Source organism: Hypanus sabinus, chromosome 3, assembly GCF_030144855.1.
Source record: "Hypanus sabinus isolate sHypSab1 chromosome 3, sHypSab1.hap1, whole genome shotgun sequence".
In the NCBI taxonomy this organism is placed as follows: domain Eukaryota; kingdom Metazoa; phylum Chordata; class Chondrichthyes; order Myliobatiformes; family Dasyatidae; genus Hypanus; species Hypanus sabinus.
The window spans coordinates 34,443,454-34,465,893 of NC_082708.1; the positions used below are offsets into that span (position 1 = coordinate 34,443,454).

Below are 22,440 nucleotides of genomic sequence, written 5' to 3' on the forward strand. Positions count from 1 at the left end.
TTTTGTTCCAGTAAGAAACATTTTCTGAACTTGAGTTTAAAAACATGTATATATTTATTTGATTTGAAAAATATTTGGTTTATTGTACAGTCAAACTTTCACTTGCAGGTTTAACTATTCTCTCTTTCGCATTTATAATGGGTGTTACACTCTTTATCACTTCAGTGAGCAGCTTATGAACTTCTCTGTGTCTTGTTTGTGCACGAACAATGCAGTCCTGAAGTTTTTCACTAGAGAGAACACTTCCTCCTCCATGTGGAAAAGAAAAAGATAATTTGCAACAAAGTTAGGCTCATATGTTTTTGATGTGGAAAACATCCAAAGAATGACATTTGTTGGATATTTTAAAATCAATTTTATTTAATGAAAAAATGAAATTGGATACTTTCTTACTTTAACTGCAAATATTTTGAAAAGTAGTTTGAAACCTAACCAATGCTGAAAATCTGGAAAAAATCATGTACAGATTTAAATATGATCAATAATTATGCAATACAACTGGACTATTATTGAGTCATTTTCAAGTCAAGATTTCCAATGCTTAAAGTAATTGCACTTGGGTGAATAAAAAAAATTCTAAAACCTTGATTCCAAAACATAGTTCTATTAGTCAAAGCCTAGGTTTTCTTATTGCAAATAATATTGCTGTCTATTAGTTTTAATAGACTTTAAACAGTTCAAAAGTACAAGAATGAACTGGGGAGTGGGGGACACAGCAAGAAAGACAATGAAAGAAGATTAATCTTTTAGCCCGCCAGTGACTAGGGATAGCAGGTAAGTGGATAAATGGGATTATGGAGATAGATGTAGGGGGAATGATCCTGATATTTCTGCTCTGGATCAATTGATAAGGGAAGGTGGAAAAGTAAGCTCATGGATTGTGCTTCATGCAATTAGAGAAAAATTCTCGGGTTTAAAATAATGCTGTTAATGTCAGTTTCCTGGAGGATAGTGTTGAAATATTTTATGAAGTATAAAAGCAGCATGAGTTAGATCAGATACAAAATCAAGTTTGAGAGATGCTGAACACAGGTGGAACATAGATTTTGGTAATTGAAAATGAGAAGAGTTCCATTAAGGATCAACTGATATACAGAAATCATAAGTCATTACTTTCAGACTGAGCACATGATATTTAAATAGCCCAAGTCATGGAAAAATTATCTTTGTCATTTTTACTCCTTTAAGAAAAAGAATGTCAATACTTATTATTTATTTTAAAACAGATACAAAGCACTTCTTTAATTGTTGAGCTGATACTTTCATTAGCTATCTCAATTGTATTTTCTGATAATAAGGGTCTTAACTTTAAGATTCTAACTAGAATCATGTCCTTTCCCTAATGCCATGCTATAATTTCATGCTCTTCCATAAACGGTTCCGTTATCAGTAAAGATCAATTAATGGACCAAGACAGCCATTGACACGTGAAAGTGTTTTTCATCAATTGTAAAAGACCAGATCAAAATATCCAACAAAAGTCTCTGCCAAATTGACTACTTACTGAAACTAACACTTATATAAACACACCTGGTTTATGTACAGCACAAAGTCTGTCCTCTTCATCAATTACTATTGTAACCATCCCCGATGACAGGGCCTCCTCCTCAGCCGTAGGATCTACAATAAATATTGTGCTTTAATGGAAAAAAAAGAAAAAATTTTCAGAAGACAATTCAAATCAAATGAGCCATTTCTATACTGTCGACTTATAAATGATAGTATACAGTGATAATATTACAGATTTGTGGATCATGTAAAACTCAGTGCCTTGAAAGTAATATGCATGTTAAAATATTCATTATACTTATAAAAGTGTTCACCAAAAGTAAAATAACATGTTATAATACCACTCATAATTGTCTTAAAAGTACAATAGCATATCCTGAGTATATCCAACACATCGATATACCAGTAAGCACAAGTGTGGACTGGGGGGAGGGGAGGTGAAAACCAACTGCCATAGTAACACAAGATATTGTGATCTTTTGTGTTTGTTTTCTACTAATATTACTAAAAGAAATTAATCTTTCAACATTCATTCAAGTGACAAATCCTTTAGTCTTTTTCCTTCATTTATACAGCAATTGTTTTGAATAAAATCCATAGTAATGGAAGACAGGATTATATGGTATGTTGGACACTTACCATTCATCTCTAGGACCCGGATCACTTTTAAATAAAGGGAACTCAGACTATTATCCACAAAACCTCAACCCATTTTCTGGTATTTAAATAATGAAAACAAACTATGTTTAAAATCTCACGACTAGAAGAACCTAACAGATTATAAACTGATAATGTGAAGGATTGCAATGCCTGTTTACACTGGAAGGTGTAAAAAAAGACACACAAACACAATAATTCTTATCTGAGGTAATCTTCAATACAACAATTTCCTCCATAACCAGCATATTTTTCTACTGGTATTCATATTGTTGAATCGATTTATTTAATGGGCATTTATTGCACAGCCTTCATTGTCCGTGTTGATAAGATGGAGGTAAGCCATCTTCTTGAATAAGTAAAATACTTTTGCTGAAGGTGCCCCTGCATTTTTGTTGAGTGGGGCTGTTTCAAGGCTTAGATCTAGCAGCAATGAAGAAACAAAGCATTTCCTCAGCAGAAGAGTTGATAGAAAGGTTCCAGTGGTGGTGTTCTCAACTGGCTGGTGCCCTTTTTCTTTCTGGTAGTAAAAGGCTAGGATGTGGGAGGTGGTGTTGGAGTAGTTCTGCCAGGTAGCCACAATACACGTTATTAACAGTACACACTGCAGCCAATAAATCAGTGGCAAATAGACTGAATGTTTAGGGTTATTAAAGGAAGGGCAATCGAACAGATTGTTTTGCCCTAATTGGAGCAGAACAGCTTATGTTGTTGGATCACCACATGGCCAAGCAATGGCAATGTATTCTTTCATACTAATATCCTCTACTTAATGAAGAGACTTTTGGGAGTTTGCAAGTGAGTAATTTATTGCAGAATACTCAGTCTCAGAACAACTTGTAGCCACAATCTTTACTACAGTTTGCAAAATTAAATTTCTGCCCAGTGAAGACTCTTGATGCTGTGAAGTAACAAGGATAGGGTAGATGATATGTATAGTATATTAATTATGGAAGAAAATATAGCAGGTAGTCCAAAGCCTTAGGGATTACTTTTGAAATCATTACTTATCAAGAAAATAAATTCAATTGATTTGCATGCAACACGGTACCATATGATAACTGGCTCAGATAAGGGAGGCACCAAAGTCATTATTGTAGAAGAATCCCTGCTCCTCTAATTTCTGCCATGTTAAAATTTACCTGACATGGAGATTGCTTTGGTTTAAGTTGCATACATTAGCAAACAATTTTGCATTAGTTTCAACATAGATCTAGTTTTGCACTTGCTTGAACTCCCAACTTTGATTCAGTAGCATGTTTTACCATCTGAATGCAATAACAAATCTGCTCAATCGAATTACATTACTATATTAAACTCGAAATTAGAGTAAAATCTTACCAAAATTAAAAATGTAATTTTCACTCTTAAACTTTTATTCCTCCTGCCTTCCATTTCAAAGTAAAAGAAAAAAATCTCTGCCACTCATGCAGAGTAAATTACGAAAAATTAACTGAGATTAGCAGATTAAAGAATGCTAAAGTCAAAGGAACCAGCATAAAAAACCTGCACAAACATATCTAAAAATGGTTATTACTTAAACCCAAATGACTATTAACAAATTTGTTAGAAAAAGTGCAATTAGCTAACACAAAGTGCTTGCAGACATAATGCTCAACATAACCACCAACCAACAAGGCCAAAGGTACAGTGATTTATGTTGATAGTGCAATAGTCTGACCATTATTCAATATCAGGAAATAAAGTGATTACCCAGCAGTTGAGGTAGACACAGGCAATTAAGAGAATACATAACTTTGTATAAAATACTGTAACAACCAAACTCACTTATCAAAAATGGCAAAAGATGTAGCAACTGGGTTCTTTCTGATATTCAGTTGATTTTTCTGGTTCATGTTAACTTCTGCCAAACCTGTTTCTTCACTGATGGACACTGAAGGCAACTGGACTGGGTTGGGGGGGGGGGGGGGGGGAAGGATTAACAATCAATCATGTAAAATAGGTATCATTTAATGGTGAATAACAGCCTATTTAATTACATGGAAGTTAGTGTAAACTGTCTACAATGAAAATATTTCAATTGCTATATTACCATATTGATCTAAGCTATTCTCTAAAAGCAACAATACAGTATAAATCTTTTACTAACTGACCAATTTGTTAACCACTTTGACAGTTTGCAGCAGAGAATTCCACCTCCAAACCGCCAAAGGCAAAAGTAAACATTCACTTGCTCTTAAGAATTAATGAATGGGCTGGGGAAGTTTCAATCTTTAATAAAAGGAAAAAAATATCACAGAATGGGAGTAAAGACACAGCAGGCACAGAAAATGAAACAGCAATGCGTGACTCATAAGCCCTACTTAAGCAGAATTTCACTCCTCTGGGAAAGGAATAATAGGAGGTAAGTGCTCACCAAAAAGTGCACACTATCATTTCCAAATTGTCGTAAGTGGCTAACTACACCAAACACAACAACTTCACAACATAATTTGGCTTTGTAAAAGAAAATAATTTTGCAGAGATATTCAGCTGCAGCTTTTGAGTTGAAGTACAGTAAAAGTGAATGTTGCTATTTGCATTTTACATACACTGACATGCTGCACATTAAGCAACAGTATAATACAGAATGTTGCGCAAGATAATACTAAAAGGAGGGTTGCAAATTCAAGTGTGTTACAGTCAGGGTATGGATATTCAGTACATCAGGTCCTACACCTGAATGCAAGGGGGATGGGACCCAGTGCGATAGAGCAGTGGAAGAAATGCATGAAGTAAAGCCAGATATAACACAGAGAGGCTTTGAGGAAAGAGAAGCAGAATAAAGGGTGTAAAGGTAGAAGGGCTAAAGTACGTGTACTTCAATGCAAGAAGCATCAGGAACAAAGATGATAAACTGAGAGCTTGGATACATACATGGAATTATGATGTAGTGGCCATTACAGAGACTTGGCTGGCATCAGGGCAGGAATGGATTCTCAATATTCCTGGATTTCAGTGCTTTAAAAGGGATGGGGAAGGGAGGAGCAGCAGCATTATTGGTCAGGGATACTTTACAGCTACAGAAAAGGTGGGTAATGTAGCAGGATCCTCTTTTGAGTCAGTATGGGTGAAGTCAGGAACAGGAAGGGAGCAGTTATTCTACTGGGAGTATTCTATAGGCCCCTTGGTAGCAGCAGAGATACTGAGGAGCAAGTTGGAAGGCAGATTTTGGAAAGGTGCAAAAATAACAGGGTTGTTATCACGGGTGATGCCCTAATATTGCTTGGCGCCTGATTAGTTCTAATGGCTTAGACGGGGCAGAGTTTGTTAAAGTGTGTCCAATATAGATTCCTGTCACAGTATGTTGACAGGCCAACTAGGGGCAATGCCATACTAGATCTAGTATTAGGTAACAATCCGGGTCAGGTCACAGATCTCGCAGTGGGTGAGCATCTGGGGACAGTGACCCATGCTCCCTGCTTTAGCGTTACCATGGAAAAGGATAGAAGCAGAGAGCCCAGGGAAATTTTTAATTGGGGAAGGGCAAATTATGAGGCTATAAAGCTAGAACTTGCGGGTGTGATTTGGGATGATATTTTTGTAGGGAAATGTACTATGGACATGTGGTCAATGATTAGGGATCACTTGCAAGATGTTAATTGTCCCGGTGAGGAAGATAAAGAATGGTAGGGTGAAGGAACAATGGGTGACAAGTGAGGTGGAAAATTTAGGCAGGTGGAAGAAGGCAGCACACAAGGTTTCGGAAGCAAGGATCAGATGGGGCTATTGAAGAATATAGGGTAGCAAGAAAGGAGCTTAAAGAGCTGAGAAGAGCAAGTGGGCATAACAAGGCCTTGGCGAGTAGGGTAAAAGAAAACCCCAAGGCATTCTTCAATTATGTGAAGAACAAGAGGATAACAGGAGTGAAGTTAGGACCGATTAGAGATGAAGGTGGGAAGATGTGCCTGGAGGCTGTTGAAGTGAGCAAGGTCCTCAATGAATACTTCTCCAGTATTCACCAATGAGAGGGAACTTGATGGTGAGGACAATATGAGTGAGGTTGATGTTCTGGTGCATGTTGATATTAAAAGAGAGGAGGTATTGAAGTTGTTAAAATGCATTAGGACAGATAAGCCCCGGGGGCATGTGGGAATATTCCCTAGGCTGCTCCACGAGGCGAGGGAAGAGATTGCTGAATCTCTAGCTAGGATCTTCATGTCCTCGTCCACGGGAATGGTACCAGAGGATTGGAGGGAGGCAAGTGTTGTTCCCTTCTTCAAAAAAGGTAGTAGGGATAGTCCGGATAATTATAGACCAGTGAGCCTTACTCCTGTGGTGGGAAAGCTGTTGGAAAAGATTCTTAGAGATAGGATCTATGGGTATTTAGAGAATCATGGTCTGATCAGGGACAGTCAGTATGGCTTTGTGAAGGGCAGATCGTGCCTAACAAGTCTGATAGAGTTCTTTGAGGAGGTGACCAGGCATATAGATGAGGGTAGTGCAATGGATGTGATCTACATGGATTTTAGTAAGGCATTTGACAAGGTTCCACATGGTAGGCTTATTCAGAAAGTCAGAAGGCATGGGATCCAAAGGAGTTTGGCCAGGTGGATTCAGAATTGGCTTGTCTACAGAAAAGAGGGTCGTGGTGGAGGGAATATATTCGGATTGGAGGGTTGTGACTAGTGGTGTCCCACAAGGATTGGTTCTGAGACCTCTACTTTTTGTGAATTTTATTAACGACCTGGATGTGGGGGTCGAAGGGTGGGTTGGCAAGTTTGCAGAGGACACAAAGGTTGGTGGTGGTGTGGATAGTGTAGAGGATTATCGAAGATTGCAGAGAGACATTGATAGGATGCAGAAGTGGGCTGAGTACAAAGTAAATGGCAGGATACTTGGTAGTGTGGAGGAGCAGAGGGATCTGGGGGTACATGTCCACAGATCCCTGGAAGTTGCCTCACAGGTAGATAGGAGAGTTAAGAAAGCTTATGGAGTGTTAACTTTAATAATTCGAGGGATAAAATTTAAGAGTCGCGAGATAATGATGCTGCTCTATAAAACTCTAGTTAGGCCACACCTGGAGTACTGTGTCCAGTTCTGGTTGCCTCACTATAGGAAGGATGTGGAAGCATTGAAAAGGGTACAGAGGAGATTTACCAGGATGCTGCCTGATTTAGAGAGTATGCATTATGATCAGAGATTAAGGGAGCTAGGGCTTTACTCTGCAATCACCAGAGGGCATATGTACAAAACTAAGGGAGGGAAGTTTAGGTTGTTTGTTTGTTTTTACAGAGGATTGTGAGTGCCTGGAATGACTTGCCAGGGGTGGTGGTGGAGACTATAACATTAGGGGTATTTAAGAGCCTCTTGGACAGGTACATGGATGAAAGAAAAATAGAGGGTTATGGAGTAGTGTGGGTTTAGTACTTTTTTTAAAGAATTATATGGGTTGGCACAACATGGGAGGGCTGAAGGGCCTGTACTGTGCTGTAATGTTCTATGGTACTCTTTGGAGAGAAAGTGGATGAGAGGAGACATGATAGAGGTGTCCAAGATATTAAGAGGAATAGACAGAGTGGACAGCCAGTGCCTCTTCCCCAGGGCACCACTGCTCAGTACAAGAGGACATGGCTTTAAGGTAAGGGGAGGGAAGTTCAAGGGGGATATTAGAGGAAGGTTTTTTACTCAGAGAGTGGTTGGTATGCGGAATGCACTGCCTGAGTCAGTGGTGGAGGCAGATACACTAATGAAATTTAAGAGACTACTAGACAGATATATGGTGGAATTTAAGGTGGGGGGTTATATGGGAGGCAGGGTTTAAGGGTCGACACAACATTGTGGGTCGAAGGGCCTGTACTGTGCTGTAATATTCTAAACTCCCAAACTGGACAGCACGTTACGGAAGAAAATGAAGTATGTCTATAAATTTTGTAATTTGGAATGCTCACCATTTTTCAGTGCTGCTAACAGTGCTGTTAAACAGGTATCCAGCAAGTTCCCATCATAATCTAAGCACATCATGTCGCAATATAAAACCCATGCAAGCTAGAACAAAATAAATACATCAAAACTCAGGTTATTTTTTTTTCTGAAGCTTTCTATAGGCCCCCTTACATCACCTATGGTCTAATTAAATTGCATATGGAGTTTCTTTTTTCTGATTACTATCTAATAAATCCGGATGTCATGCAAAACAAATCTGGATGTAATACCACTCCAACTAAATACCCTTCATAAATAATCAGTGCTTGAGTACGATATTCTAAAGGTAACTGCCACAGTGGGGAGTATTATTAACCCACTGGCATGTCAACCAACAATCTACAGAAATATCAACTTGCTGACAGAGAAACAATATGCAGGAAATTATACAGAGTGTCTTTGACCTGAAACATCAATCTTGTTTCCCTTTCCACAGATGCTGCTGGTTCTGTTGAGTGTTCCACATTTTTGTTTTAATTTGTACAGAGAAATAGTTAACATATCAGGCTGAAGACCTTTTATCTTCAGAAAGGTCACTGACTTGAAACCTCATCTCTTTATCATACATGCTGTATGATTTTACTATTTCCAGCATCTGTGGGTATTTATGACCGGATCTCCAAAAAGAAATACCTTGAAATACCTCACATAAAATAATGTGTGCACACAAACACTAGTTTCTGGGAACTTGTGCCTTAATTTAAAAAAAGAAACTCAATTTCCTCATACAAACAAGGGATGACAGACCCTCAATGTAAGTATGATAATGATTACAAGGCATGAAACAATGGAGATGACACAGTTCCCTATCTACTCAATCTTGGTAACTATCCTGAAATTGAACCAACCCTTGTGCCATGTTTAACAAGCACCTAGGACTTCAACTGCTGTCAAATCTAATTCATACCCCCATGTCTTGCATCAACTCACGTGTCACTGAAACTCTCAAACATGAGAGTTTGAGAGGTTTCCTTCACAGAGACCATTTCAATGCATTCCTCTTCACTTGCCTAACTCATTATATTTTCCATAAACATAAAATCCTAGCCACATACATCCTAAATTGCTCCATGTCTAGTTCACTATTCACATGTGATCATTAACCCACAGTGGATCTTGTTAAGCAATGCCTCAAAAGGCCATCAGTTTTTATTTCCAATCACTGACTGGTCTCATCATTTTCTAATTAGCTCTCTAAATCTCTTACAGTATTAGAATTCATCGAAATAATTCACCTCCTCAAATTCTGGACTTCAGCACATCCCCAAATAAAATCATTCCACTATTAGAAGCCTATTGAGATACAAAACTCAGAAATATTCTCCCCAAACCCTCTCTTGCTTTGCTATCTTCCTTTTAAATGCTTCTTGATAGCATTCCTGTACTACATTATTGGACACTTGCTGCATTAATACAGTAAGTGCTATGTAAATACAAACAGTTGTTGTTACAATAAATTTGCATCTTTCTAAAGCTTTATCCAAATTATTCCCCTCTAATCCACTACATTACCACCTAAGCCAAATAAATGTTTGTCCATTGCCAAGAGATCTCAGGAAGATTTTAGTTTCAAACAACCGCTTTAAGATATGGAAACTTATGGAGAGATAAAGTGCATAACCAGTCCTTCAGGTCACACTGCCCAGCAACCCCCAACAATCTTCTAACTTAATCACAGGACAATTTACAATGGGTAATTAACCTGCCCAGTACATCTGGACTGTGGGAGAAAACCAGAGCACCTGGAGGAAGCACACATCCACAGGGAGGAATGTACAGAAACTTCTTAAACAGGACCCTGGGATTGAACTCCAAACTCTGATGTCTCTACCTGTAACAGCATCACACTAATTGTTACACTACTGTGGCACCCCTATTGAGCACCATAAGATCAATCCTCAGTCCAATGAAGCATCAAAATTCAATACAAAGGTTAAAGCATATTAACCAAAAGAAAAACAGTACACTAAGAGATTTATGATTGCAACAGAACAGCATTTGACCTAATTTATTTTGTAACCAAAATTTTTGTTAAATTTGAAGAACTATACATATGCTTAATCCCACACTTAACAATTACTGTGAGAAAGGTGGTTTGAGGTATCCTTACAAGAAACCAATGAATATCTTCAAGAATAGCTGCTAAAAATATACAAATAATGCTCTTTCAATATTTTCAAACTTTATCCGGCTCAAATTAAGGCTGAAATTCAGTTGGACTAGTCTCTGTTAATAAAAAGCAGGGATACAAAATCCTAGTCCTTTTAGGTCTTTGGGCTCATCTACATAAATTGGTTGAGCAACAGATGCCAATCATTGCACCACACCAATCCGTTTGAATTTATTAGTAGTGATATATAGTATTTCAGTTGGACAGGTGGAGCACTCTAAACTATCAAAGGCTTTCTTTTATTCTGTGTCTCACCTCCAGCTAGCTACCTCAGGTTCAGTTGCTTAAAATCCTGAATGATGAATCCACCCAATTCTAATCAACTCAATTAGAATCCTAAAATCAGCATTGGCACTCCAATTGAGAAAATGCAGGATACCTGATGCAAAGTTTAGCATTAACATTGCACGACCAAAAGTTGCCTATTTTTCAATTAATGCATTTTTAGGGAGGATAATTATGAGACACAGCAACTACAAATTCACCTCAACTCCAGTATAAATTTTTATTTAAAAAATCTGGCAAAACATAATCGGCTCCTTTTTCTGACTTCTTTTAAAAATTTGTGTCTGAAAGCTGACAATCAGATTATTCTTATTCTGAATAATATTGATATATTATTCCATGTTATTCAGAATAATAATATACATTTAAGTTTAAATAATTGGCTATCTTACTTCAAACACTAGCAAATTAAATGGAATTATGAAATTTGTTTAAAAATTTTATTTCAGAAATGCACATAAATACTAATAATTTTTCTTACCTTTCCTTTCTCAATACAGAGATCCTCCTTCTGTATAACTTGAGAACTAAATTTTAAAAAAGCAAAAGCATGATTGAATTGCTTCAATGAATTTTAGTTTGCCATAATGCTATACATTTGCCAGATGTTAATTATAATAAAAGATCAATTTGAAAAATTACAGGTAAAATTAGAAGACTTACTTTTCTATGACATCAAAAATAAACTGACTTGCAGCTTGTGCTTGTTCCCCAGGAGGACCTGGCCGAAATCTTGAAGAACATAAGGGTGGTAAATCTACATTTGGTACTGTAATGAAAAGCATAAGTACTCTTTATTTAGGTTCAACCAACTCTAGTACACTAATACAGTCAACACAAAATTATTCTGATTAAAAAAGGCTAACAGTATTTCATTAAGTCACAAGCAGTGAGAGGGAAAGAGGTCAAAATTAAGATAAAAGATGAACTGTTGTTTTTGAAGCTTCTTATCACTAGCTCAAGGCATCATAAAGAAATCCACAGCCAACAAATTATTTCTGAAGTGTATCACTATTCATATCCAGTCAAAACTTCAATAGAGAAACCCATTGATAGTGCTAGTGACTGAGTATTGAATATTGGAAAATAAAGGACCTTCCTGCTCTTCAGATAATGCATTCCTGAATAGGGTTACATCAAATTCATTCAACATCTCATCTCAGTATTGGAGTGCCTGACAACGTAGGATTCCCTCAATACTATACAGAAGCTCAACTCCAGAATCAATTCTCAGTCTCAGTACAACAAAAATAAGATTTAATGAACTAGCCTTGGTAACCGTGCACATGAAAGAAATTAATACACAAAATACAATTTCCTGCCAAATAGGCACATAGGGAACAAGTTCATATAGATTTTATTTTAAAATCTGTATGATTCAGTTGCCCAACCAATATACCAAATAAATCCTCACAGAATCTGAATCAAACTCAGAAATAAAAATAATGGTTATTAATGCAATCTGTTAAATTCACAATCAGAATCAGGTTTATTATCACCGGCATGTTGTCGTGAAATTTGTTAACTTAGCACAGGCATGGGCAAACTACGGCCCGGGGGCGATATGCGGCCCGTTAAGCTTTTTAATCCGGCCCGCAGAACTTGATGAAATTATATTAATAAACCTTGTTAACGTTTTTTCCCCGCAATTCTGGCGTTTTCCCAATAGATGACGCACTCTATATACATTGACCTTTGTTGAGGTGCAGCGTATTACTCCACATTTGCGCTTTACTCTTTGTTCGGCTCGACCTATTTGTGTGAACAGGCGTTCAGCGTCATGAACATCAACAAAACCAGCCACAGATCCAAGTTAACTGACCAACACCTCAGATCCATCCTGAGAATCGCCACAACAAAACTAAATCCAGACTTTGATGCGCTGGCTAAAAAGGGAGACCAACAACACTGTTCCCACTGAAATTAAAAATAAGTTTCTTCGTTGTGTTATGTAAAAAAATGCATTTGAAAATATTTTTTTCAATAAGCCTTACATGTTACATGTCATTTCTGTTAAGTGATGGACATGAGTAGTGCGCAGGTGCACGTACGTTCTCAAAATAAAAAATGCGCTCCAGATCAAATAACGCGCTCCGCATACTGGCGCACTGTCACTGTTCTGTCATTGTGCTGGTTGTTGTTGAGTTTTGGCACGGGACAATTGAATAAGAAGGAGCAGGACAAGTAGACCTGCATCTCCTACCGTTTTTGAAATAAAGAGAGTCAGGAGGAGAGTGATGATGATAATATCTTGAAGGATAACAGAATTTTCAGTGCTTTAAAATAATAACTGTTACTATTAAAAAAAGCTGTATTTTATTCATTTAATTTTCAGTGTTTTAAAAGTCATTTCAATAAATAGCTAAATACCATGGGACTTCAAAGACAGATATTTTGTTGTAATGCATTTGTTCATTTTCAACTGAAACTAAAGCACATGTTTTCTACATATCCCATGATATTTTATTTTCTCTTATGAGGTGTATTACCAAAACACTCCGTCCATCTGCTCCTGTCAAATTTTAGAACCCTTTGTGGCCAAGTCAAAAAGTTTGCCCACCCCTGACTTAGCAGCAGAAGTTCAATGTAATACATAATATAGAAAAAATAAATAAATCAATTACAGTTTAAATATACTGAATAGATAAAATATTGTGCAGAAATCAGTATATTTAAAAAGTGAGGTAGTGTTCATGTACAGAGATACAAAAACTAAAGGCTGTTCAGGACCTCAAAACTTTCAATTGACGCTAAATTAGATCATGGTGGATCAGAAGCAAAGCTAATGAGCTGCCATGGCTACATTTTCATTAAGACACTTATCCTACCTATTTTTAAATATTTCAGCGGACCCGGAGTTCACAACCTCATGGACAGGGATTGTTTCAGGTTGTTGCTGTTTTTTGTGTAAAAGATCATTACTATCTAGCAGTTATAACCTTAATATCTTACCTCCTTACGCTGTACCCCTCCAAAGTAGGTAAAGTCTCAGTAACTCTCCTATCGAACTCTTTTGCCTTTAGAAATATCATAATTACATTTATCTAGGTTTAGACAAATGTTCTTATAGCTACCCCAGTGCATATTCCAAGCTTCCTAATACATTTCATGACCTTCCTTGCCCAAGATTAAGCATAACAAGTCTATCAGTGAACTATTCTTACAAGATTTGAACATATGAATCTTTTGTCCCTCCACAGCTCCTAGTTTCCTGCCTGATGTTTATGATTTGACACGTTCCCCACAATAAACGTTTTCTATCATTGTTTCGGCCATTTACTCTGTATGTTGATGGCCTATTATTGTGCAAATTATGTACTGAAAGTTTGTTTCCAGTTTTGTTAAAGATGTAGAATTTCAGTTGTCATTTTGTAAACACCATTATCAATTAAAAAACAAATTAAGCTAAATAGAACTAAGCAAAAAGCAAAGTATATTTAACCAGCTACCTAACATTGAGAACGATACTTGTACTGCAAAATTAATCATTCATTGCCAACCATTCTATGTGCAGTCAATTCATTGTCTCTATCAATGTCACAATAAAGCGTCAGGCTTAATCATTTTGCAAGAATAAAATACTGCCTAAGAATGAAGTACGAAGCTTTGATATACCATTGCAATGTTATAGACTGAACTACAAATTGATATTTTAACCATTAACTCACCTACATACCCTTTATCTGGAGCATCCACTGTTGGTGCTGCAAATTCCTGGAAAATAAAAGTAAGTTTAATTTAATAAAACATATTGTTCTAGATGGATTAAAATAGTGCAACATTGCTGCAAAACCTAAGTTAAGTTGAAGTAGTCAAAACAGATTTATAATTTGATGCAATTAGATGTGTTTTGCATACAGTTCTCAGACTTTATTTTGCATTTTACTTTCCTTTTTATGTTGGGATAACAGATTTTTCAATATCTTGTTTAGAAACATAACCTGTAAGCCAATGCATGTATTTATCCCCTCCAATCCAAGAAGTCAAATGAACACCAAACAGTGACTGGGTAAACATTCAGACATTTCACCTCTCAAAGTTAATCTCAAAAATATACGGGTTATAAGAGAAAAGCCAAATACAGAAAACTCACCACTTTAATACCACAAACTACTGTCGTATTCCCCAACTTCACCAAAGCAGAACCATCCGCAGTTGTAATTGAGCCTGTAATGAAGTCAGAGAACCAACATTTTCAAACATGCTTTGGATGAACAACTGCTTTGAAAAAGATTTTGCCATTTAAAAAAAATAGTAAATAAGTAAAAATGCACTATCACATAATGTAATTTAATGCAATCTTGAAGGAAGTCCAAAATACTTGCATTCTTGCATTGTATTGTGTTATGGAATCATGATCTCCAATGTCAAAAATAAATCAGTCAGTGGAGCTTTGTCTTAGGTAATACATGTATAATGTAATTATAGTAATATAGTCATGTACATTATGGTAATATAAATCTAATTATAACAATTGTACACTTCATACTATTATATGTTCAAACATTGAGTTCTGCCAAAGTTTTAATAGAAGTTAAAATCACAATAGTAAATAAGCTAATTAATATTAATATGTTTACTAAACTTCAAATATGCCCTCTCCACTGCATGCTTTGCAAACTGTCTTTCTAAGCTCTTACATTCTAAGAAAACATTCTAATGAGAAGAGTCAGGCATTACATCAATGAACGAAAGAGAGATTCATGGGGTGGGGGGGGGATGTTCTAAAAGCCTCATTGAATAGTAGTCTTTATGAAGGGTTCTGAAAGCCCTTAATATTATTTGACTACTAGAGTTCAATTATTACGATGAACAATTTAAATATGGGACAATTATATTTTCAATTTTATGATCTTAAGATAGTTATTTAGCAAATTCATTATTGATAATCTTGCAAAAGTTCCAAATTTTTGAATAGCCCCTATTGTGAATGGGGCATCATTGTTCAGAAATAAAAGAAAATGAGAAACTAGGGAACCACTGAAGGGTCAGCTTGACATCAATTTCTGTGGAAAATACTGGAATCCTTAATGATAATAGTAAGAGCACTTAGTGGATCATAATATGATTAATCATACCAACAAAGTTTAGTCAAGTGAAAGAATCCTTTACAATTCAGTATCACTTTTTCTTTGGAGTATAACTGGAAATCTTCCCCAAGTTCTAGAGGGGTTCTGTTCCTGTGAATTGTAATGCAAGCAGTTTGTAAGCCAGAAATGTGGCTACAAATCAAGCTCTTAAATAACAGAAGATGAAAACAACCCAACAGTAGCAAGCAAATGCACTGCCCCCAGACTTCCAAATACCCATTTGCATGTATGGGCTATACTCAAGTCAGGTGTTCAGATCTTGGGAAGGACCTGTTGTACCATAGATAATGGAGAAATCAATAAAATAATCTGAAGGCATTTTTTTTTAAAAGAAGTACCTACTCAAAAGGTTATTGCACGAATAAAGGATTATTTGGCTTGGGAATAATATATAGTTAAATGATTAGAGGATCGAATTAATGCACAGTTCTGACCGGCACAAGATGTGGAGAGCAAAGGAAATTCTGTAACCATGAGAAAAGATTGGATGATGCGGTTATTTTCCATGGAACAGAAGACGATGAACAGGGACTTAACTGAGGGGCATAATAAAGAATCTGGATAGAGTAAATAACAAGTTTCTATTTTCCTCAGCAGGGGTGAAAAACCTGTCATAAATTTAAAGAAACTGGCAGAAATATTAGAGGAAATTAAATGAGGAAACCTCTTCCCCAAAGTGGTAAGAATGTCTGGAAAAATACTTCAAGAACTATGGCTCAATTGCCTGATGGTGAGATGGAGTAATGTAGTTCTTTTTCATCCATCTTTTCATAGAGATAATAAATTGAATAGCCTCCTTCTCTATCTTGACCACAGCAAAAAACGTTAGGCTGCTGTTTCATCAACATTAATCAAAAAGCTATAAAACCTGCGCCTCTGTACTTCCCTCTGCAACTGAATTGGGAGACCACAATCACTATTAAACAAGAGAAAATCTGTCGATGCTGGAAATCCAAGCAACACACACAAAATGCTGGAGGAACTCAGCAGGCCAGGTAGCATCTATGGAAAACAGTAAACAGTCAATGTTTCGGGCCAAGACCCTTCAGCAGAACTGGAGAAAATAAGATGAGCAGTAGAGTTAAAATGTGGGGGAGGGGGGGAGAGAGAAACACAAGGTGGTAGGTGAAACTAGGAGAGAGAAGAAGTGAAGAAAGAGCTGGGAAGTTGAGTGGTGAAAGAGATACAAGGCTGGAGAAGGGAGCGTCCGATAGGACAGGACAGAAGGCCATGGAAGAAAGGGGAAGGAACACCAGAGGGATGCATTAGGCAGGCAAGGACATAAGGTGAGAGATGGAAAGGCGGTGGGGGAGCCATTACCAAAGTTTGAGAAATCGATGTTCATGCCATCAGGTTGGAGGCTACCCAGACAAAATACACAGTACTGTTCCTCCAACCTATGTGGCCTCATCGCGACAGTGGATGGCCACTGGGAGATCCCGCTTTTTCTGGCGGATGGAGCAGATGCTCAGCTAAGCGGTCTCACATCTAATCAGACTACCTACATTTTCATCCAAATAATAAACATACACTTAGTAGCCACTTTAGTAGGTAACCTGTATACTTGAGAAAAGAGTAGCCAACGTTTCGGGCCGAGACCTTGGCTACTCTTTTCTCACGGATGCTGCCTGACCTGCTGAGTTCTTCCAGCGTTGTGTTCGTATTCTTTGATCCACTGCACCTGCAGTTGTATTTTTGTGTTTTGAACCTGTATACTTAATTGTTAATGCAAATATCTAATCAGCCAATCATGTGGCAATAACTCAATGCGATAAAGCATGCAGACACGGAGAAGGAGTGCTATCTAAGTGATTTTGACTTTGGAAGGATTGTTGGAGCCAGACTGGGCAGTTTGAGCTTCTGAGAAACTGCTCAGCTGGGATTTTCACACAGCCTCCAGTTTACAGAGGATGTTGCGAAAAGCATCCAGTGAGCAGGTCTGTGGATGCAAAAGCCTTATTAATGAGACTGATCAGAGGACAATGGCCAGACTAGTTCAACCTGACAGGAAGGCGACAGTAACTTCAATAACCATGCATTGCAACAGTGATGTGCAGAAGAGCATCTCTGAATGCACAATACTTTGAACCTTGCAGTGGATGGACAACAGAGGCAGAAGACCACAACAGGTTCCACTCCTGTTTGTAATAAAGTGGCATTGAGCGTATATTACAAGCACGAATGGTCAGAGGCCTCATCAGAAAAACATCAACTGTCTTCTATGACCAAGATAATTTTGGATCTCATATAGCTTAACTAACTGGACTAGCCAACCACGAGAAACCTCAAGGTACTGAAGTCCATCTAGACAGCTGTTCTACATTCATCATCCTTTTTGTCATTTCTTTAAAAAACTCAAAATTGTGAGGCAGGACTTCCCGCATACACTTCATGTTTTCCCAAATGCAAATAAATCTCGTCCCTCAGAATCTTCTCCAATAATCTCCCTATCACTGACATAAGGGTTTTGGCCTATAATTTCTTGGTTGGTCCCCATTAGACTTCATGAAGCAACAACAATAGCTATTCTCCATTCTCCTAATATGTTGCCCAAGGCTGAAGAGGATACAAAAAATTTCTGTTAAGGCCCCAGAAATCCCTTTTGTTTCCCTCAGTATCTTGAGATATACATCCCATCAGGCCCTGGACAATCTTATTGCTTTCTGTCCAAATCATCCAACACTACCTCCTAAATATGTGCATGCCCTCAACATACCCCTTTCTAATCTCACAATCATCCATGTCCTTCTACTTGGAGAATACTGATGCAAGGTACTCATTTAGGACCTCACCGACTTACTTCCCCGGCACGTTTATACATATTCCCTGATTTGTCCATGGGTAGGCCTTCCAGCATTCGCAGATTTCCTCATGTTTGCAGCTCCAATACCGCAAGTTTTTTGATTCTTCCTAATGACTTCAGCAGTAATTTGGTGCAGTTTCGTTTAATTATCTGGAAATTATCAGGATTGTTTTCCCCAAGCTGTAGCATAGAATATTTTGCAAAAAAATTGCCTTTAAGAAATGAACATACAAAGTTCCTCCAGTTTACAATTTTATTTAAGTGAACTTTTACAAATGAAGTAAGTGAAAATTCTCACCTATATTGAGCGTTGTTGTTCTGAATTCACCCAATTCCCTTCCATCAGGTCGACAATTTTCTTTCTAACAAACATGCAATTTTTTTTTAGTAAGCCTGTTTTGTATCAAAATTCATATTATAAAAGCAGTATCTGGAGACCTCATGGAACCAATCCACAGTTCTTAAGGGTATATTTATGTATTTTATCATGAATTGCACATGGAGCTATCAAAGAAGATATAAAATTTTCACAAGTTACTTGCTAGAGATTAAACAATGAGGTGGGTAACTTACCAGGAATTTTCTGTAATATTCCAAGGGTTCTACCGTTCTAGTAAAAGGATAAAAAAAAAGTAGGCCACTTGTTGCGTCCAAGTATTAAAGTACATTCTACAGCAATACTAAAACGTTCATTAGTAACATTTTATACATTCACAGCTTCCGTATGATACAGGAGCAGATTATTAGGTCATTCAGTCTATCGTATTATCTTTTACTATTAATTCATTATTTTAAACTTACTTCAAAACTTTACTAGGTGTACATGTGTTCACATCACTCTTAAGGCCTAACATAAACCATTTTTTTTTATCCGTATACAATACTCAATTGCTAACCAAACGTCATGAAATAGCTTTTATATAGATTCTGTTGAAACATTCCCTTAGTGGGTAAATAAGTACTAAACATTTATCCATTTCATTAAATGCACAATCTGTATCATGATACCAGCAACAATCAGACAACATTACAAATCAGGGTGGCACTGCAACATAGCAGTTAGCACAGCACCAGTGATCACTGACTGGGGTTCAATTCCCGACAGTGTAAGGAGTTTGTACGTTCTCCCTGTCACATTGTTAGTTTCCTGCAGGTGCTCCGGTTTCCTCCCATATTCCAGACACAAGGGGTAGGGTTAGTAAGTTGTGGGCATGCTACCTTGCCGCCAAAAACAAGCACTAACAGGCTGCCCCCAGCACATTCTCAGACTGTTGGTCATTGACGCAAACAATGCTTATCACTGTATGTTTTGATGTACGTGCAACAAACAAAACTAATCTTCAAAAAAGTTAATCTTCTAGTATTGCAGATCAAGTGTTTGCTTTTCAGTTCAATCCCCCAATACGAGCTTAAGCTTTCAGTCATCCATCTTCTGGACAGCAAATACAATAACTCACCCTCCATCATTCATTGTATATAACCTACCCTTTGTCTTTCCAAAGTGTATCTGCTTGCATTTATCAGCATTAAATTACTTCTGGCATAGTCTACCTGAATTCCCCACTGATCACTGTCGAGCCTATGATCCTTCTCTTTAGTAACAACACAAATTTACAAGTAATTTTCAAACTTACTAATCAATCTCCAATATTCATACCTAAATTGCAATAAGTGCATACTTCCCAAAGTCATAACTTCCCAATCACACCCTCTGCCTCCTGTTACCAAGCCAGCTTTGAATCCAATTTGCCAACCTGCTTGAATCCCTTTGGACTCTAATATTTGTACCAGTTTTAGTGTAAGACCTTCGCAATTTCAACATAGAAAACAGGTAGACTACAGAATACTCTGAAGATTTAAACAAACTGGTCAGGCAGGCTCTCTACCAAACAAAGCCACAGAGACATACAACATGGAAACAGGATCTACAGCGCACTACTGTACTGACCAACAACCATCCATTTGTACTAATCCTACACTTAAACTCAGTCTTTATTCTCTTTGTGTTCTCATGCTACCTTTGCTATTCCTGCTATGGAAATAGACACTTCAGTCCACTGAGTACACGTTGACCATAGAGCACAAATTTAAACTAATTCCATTTTATTCTCCCTGCGTTCTTATCATCTTGCTGAAATTCCTTCATTCGCCCTCATGCTTAGGGTAATTTTTCAATGGCCAGTTAACCAACCAAGCCACACATCTTTGGGATACATAAGGAAAGTGCTCGTTGTCACAAGAACAATGTGCAAGCTCAATACTGTACAGGAGATAAAGTCTGAGCTTGTATTGCTGGACCCTGCAGGACAGCAGATCCACAGCGCTATCCTAGCTACACTACTGTTCCAATACTTCTCACCAAGAGAACATCAGTAACAAGGAAGGAACATACTGAAATAAATACAAAGATTTTCTCCCCCTGCAGTGCTGCTATCGAATCGGAACAGTGAGTTTCACAAGTTTAACAAAAGGAAAAATTTCAAGGCAAAAGTTTCATTCATTCCCCTCCATGTGAAAAGCTGCCATTCCTGCTCCAGACTAAAACAACAGATTTCTTTAATAGTGCAGAAAGTTAGGACCTGCATCTGTGGTTTGCTAAATTGAACATCACCATGAATCTGCTTAAACTATGAAGGAGGATGGTGGATTTTGATATTGATAATTCCCTTCCTTCCCAGAGTCCCTCCAGCAGATTGCCAGTTGCTCCTAAACCATCAAGTGCTAGGCACAAGGTCAATGAGACCACCCTCTCAAACCAGGTTTAACAATGAAAGTGTAAACTGATGAAAGCAGAGGTCAGGCATCATCTATGCAGATCGAAAGAGTTAACATTTCAAATTGATCTCTCTGATCAAAATAAAATTTATTACCAAAGAACATATATGTTACTATATACAACCCTGAGATTCGTTTTCTTGCGGGCATACTCAGTAAATCCAAGAACCAAAATAGAATCAATGAAAGAACGCACCCAAAAGGGCGGACAAACAACCGACGTGTACAAGACAACAAACTATGTAAATACAAATGAAAAAAAATTGAATTAATTATAAATGAATAAGCAATAAAAATCGAGAACATGGGTCCTTGACCCGAACTACTAACTTGTTCACTCCTTCCCACAAATGTCCCTAACCAGATTCCCAGCATCTGTACTATTTGGGATATTAGTTACACCCAGCCAGGACCCCTAGCTACCCACACAGACCCCTAGGGACCCCCGTCTCACTCTACGCACAAACCCCTCAAGAAGCCATCCCCTATTCCCCGCAAGATCCCCGCTCCTCGCACAACCCATCGGAACACCCCCCTACTCCCCACGCAGGCCCTTCGGGACACCACTCCACCAAAATCCCTGCAAAACCCCTCCCGTCCCAACACCAACCAAAGCACCCACTTGAATCCAGCCGCCATCTTGCGCTCACTACACGTGAGACCAACTCATCACTCCACCCCGTGCCGCATATTCAACATGCCATCTATCCCGAAAAACAGAATACCCGCAGCCGACACTCACTAAATTCGAATAATTACACATCATGCCCCGCGATTAAGCTCAACTCTCCGCAGTGGTGTCCTTTACAGTTTAATTTATATTTTTGTTGAATGTGCTGAGGTGAGATCACAAGCTGAAGCCGGGTGAAGGGGGTCGGCGGTGGTTCCGTGTCATCCGGACGGGTTGATTGTCACTCGCGAGTGACCTGAAATTTGTTAATTTAGCGGCAATAGATAACATAGAGGAAGAAGGAAATAATCAAATAAGTAAATCAATTACAGTATACGTTTATTGAATAGATTAAAATTCGTGCAAAAAGAAAAATAATATATTGAGGTAGTGTTCACGGGTTCAATTTTCATTTAGGGATCAGATGGCAGAGGGGAAGAGGCTGTTCCTAAATCGTTGAGTGTGTGCCTTAAGGCTTCTGTACTTCCTACCTGATGGTAACAGTGAGAAAAGGGCATCCCCTGGGTGCTGGCGATCTTTAATAATGGACGCTGCC

At 37.8% G+C, this 22,440-nt stretch overlaps 1 protein-coding gene across 1 annotated transcript; it reads right to left on the reverse strand.

Moving 5' to 3' along the window:
• Positions 1-35: 35 nt before the first annotated feature.
• Positions 36-21,887, reverse strand: exosc8 (exosome component 8). Its single transcript, XM_059964063.1, has 11 exons — positions 21,837-21,887; positions 19,013-19,049; positions 18,738-18,801; positions 14,640-14,713; positions 14,215-14,260; positions 11,210-11,315; positions 11,028-11,073; positions 8,058-8,154; positions 3,955-4,075; positions 1,531-1,637; positions 36-249 (listed from the first exon to the last, which is right to left on the reverse strand). Exons 1-11 carry the CDS (start codon positions 21,851-21,853, stop codon positions 80-82), a joined length of 885 nt encoding a protein of 294 aa, XP_059820046.1. The 5' UTR covers positions 21,854-21,887; the 3' UTR covers positions 36-79.
• Positions 21,888-22,440: the final 553 nt, after the last annotated feature.

Bases quoted from the DNA above. Each gene is read 5' to 3' on its own strand.
- exosc8 (XM_059964063.1), bottom strand. The intron at 11,074-11,209 runs GTAAGTCTTCTA...TTTAAAATTTAG, and splicing joins ATTTTTGATGTCATAGAAAA to TTCTCAAGTTATACAGAAGG. The intron at 250-1,530 runs GTGTGTTTATAT...TTCCACATGGAG, and splicing joins TTGTGCTGTACATAAACCAG to GAGGAAGTGTTCTCTCTAGT.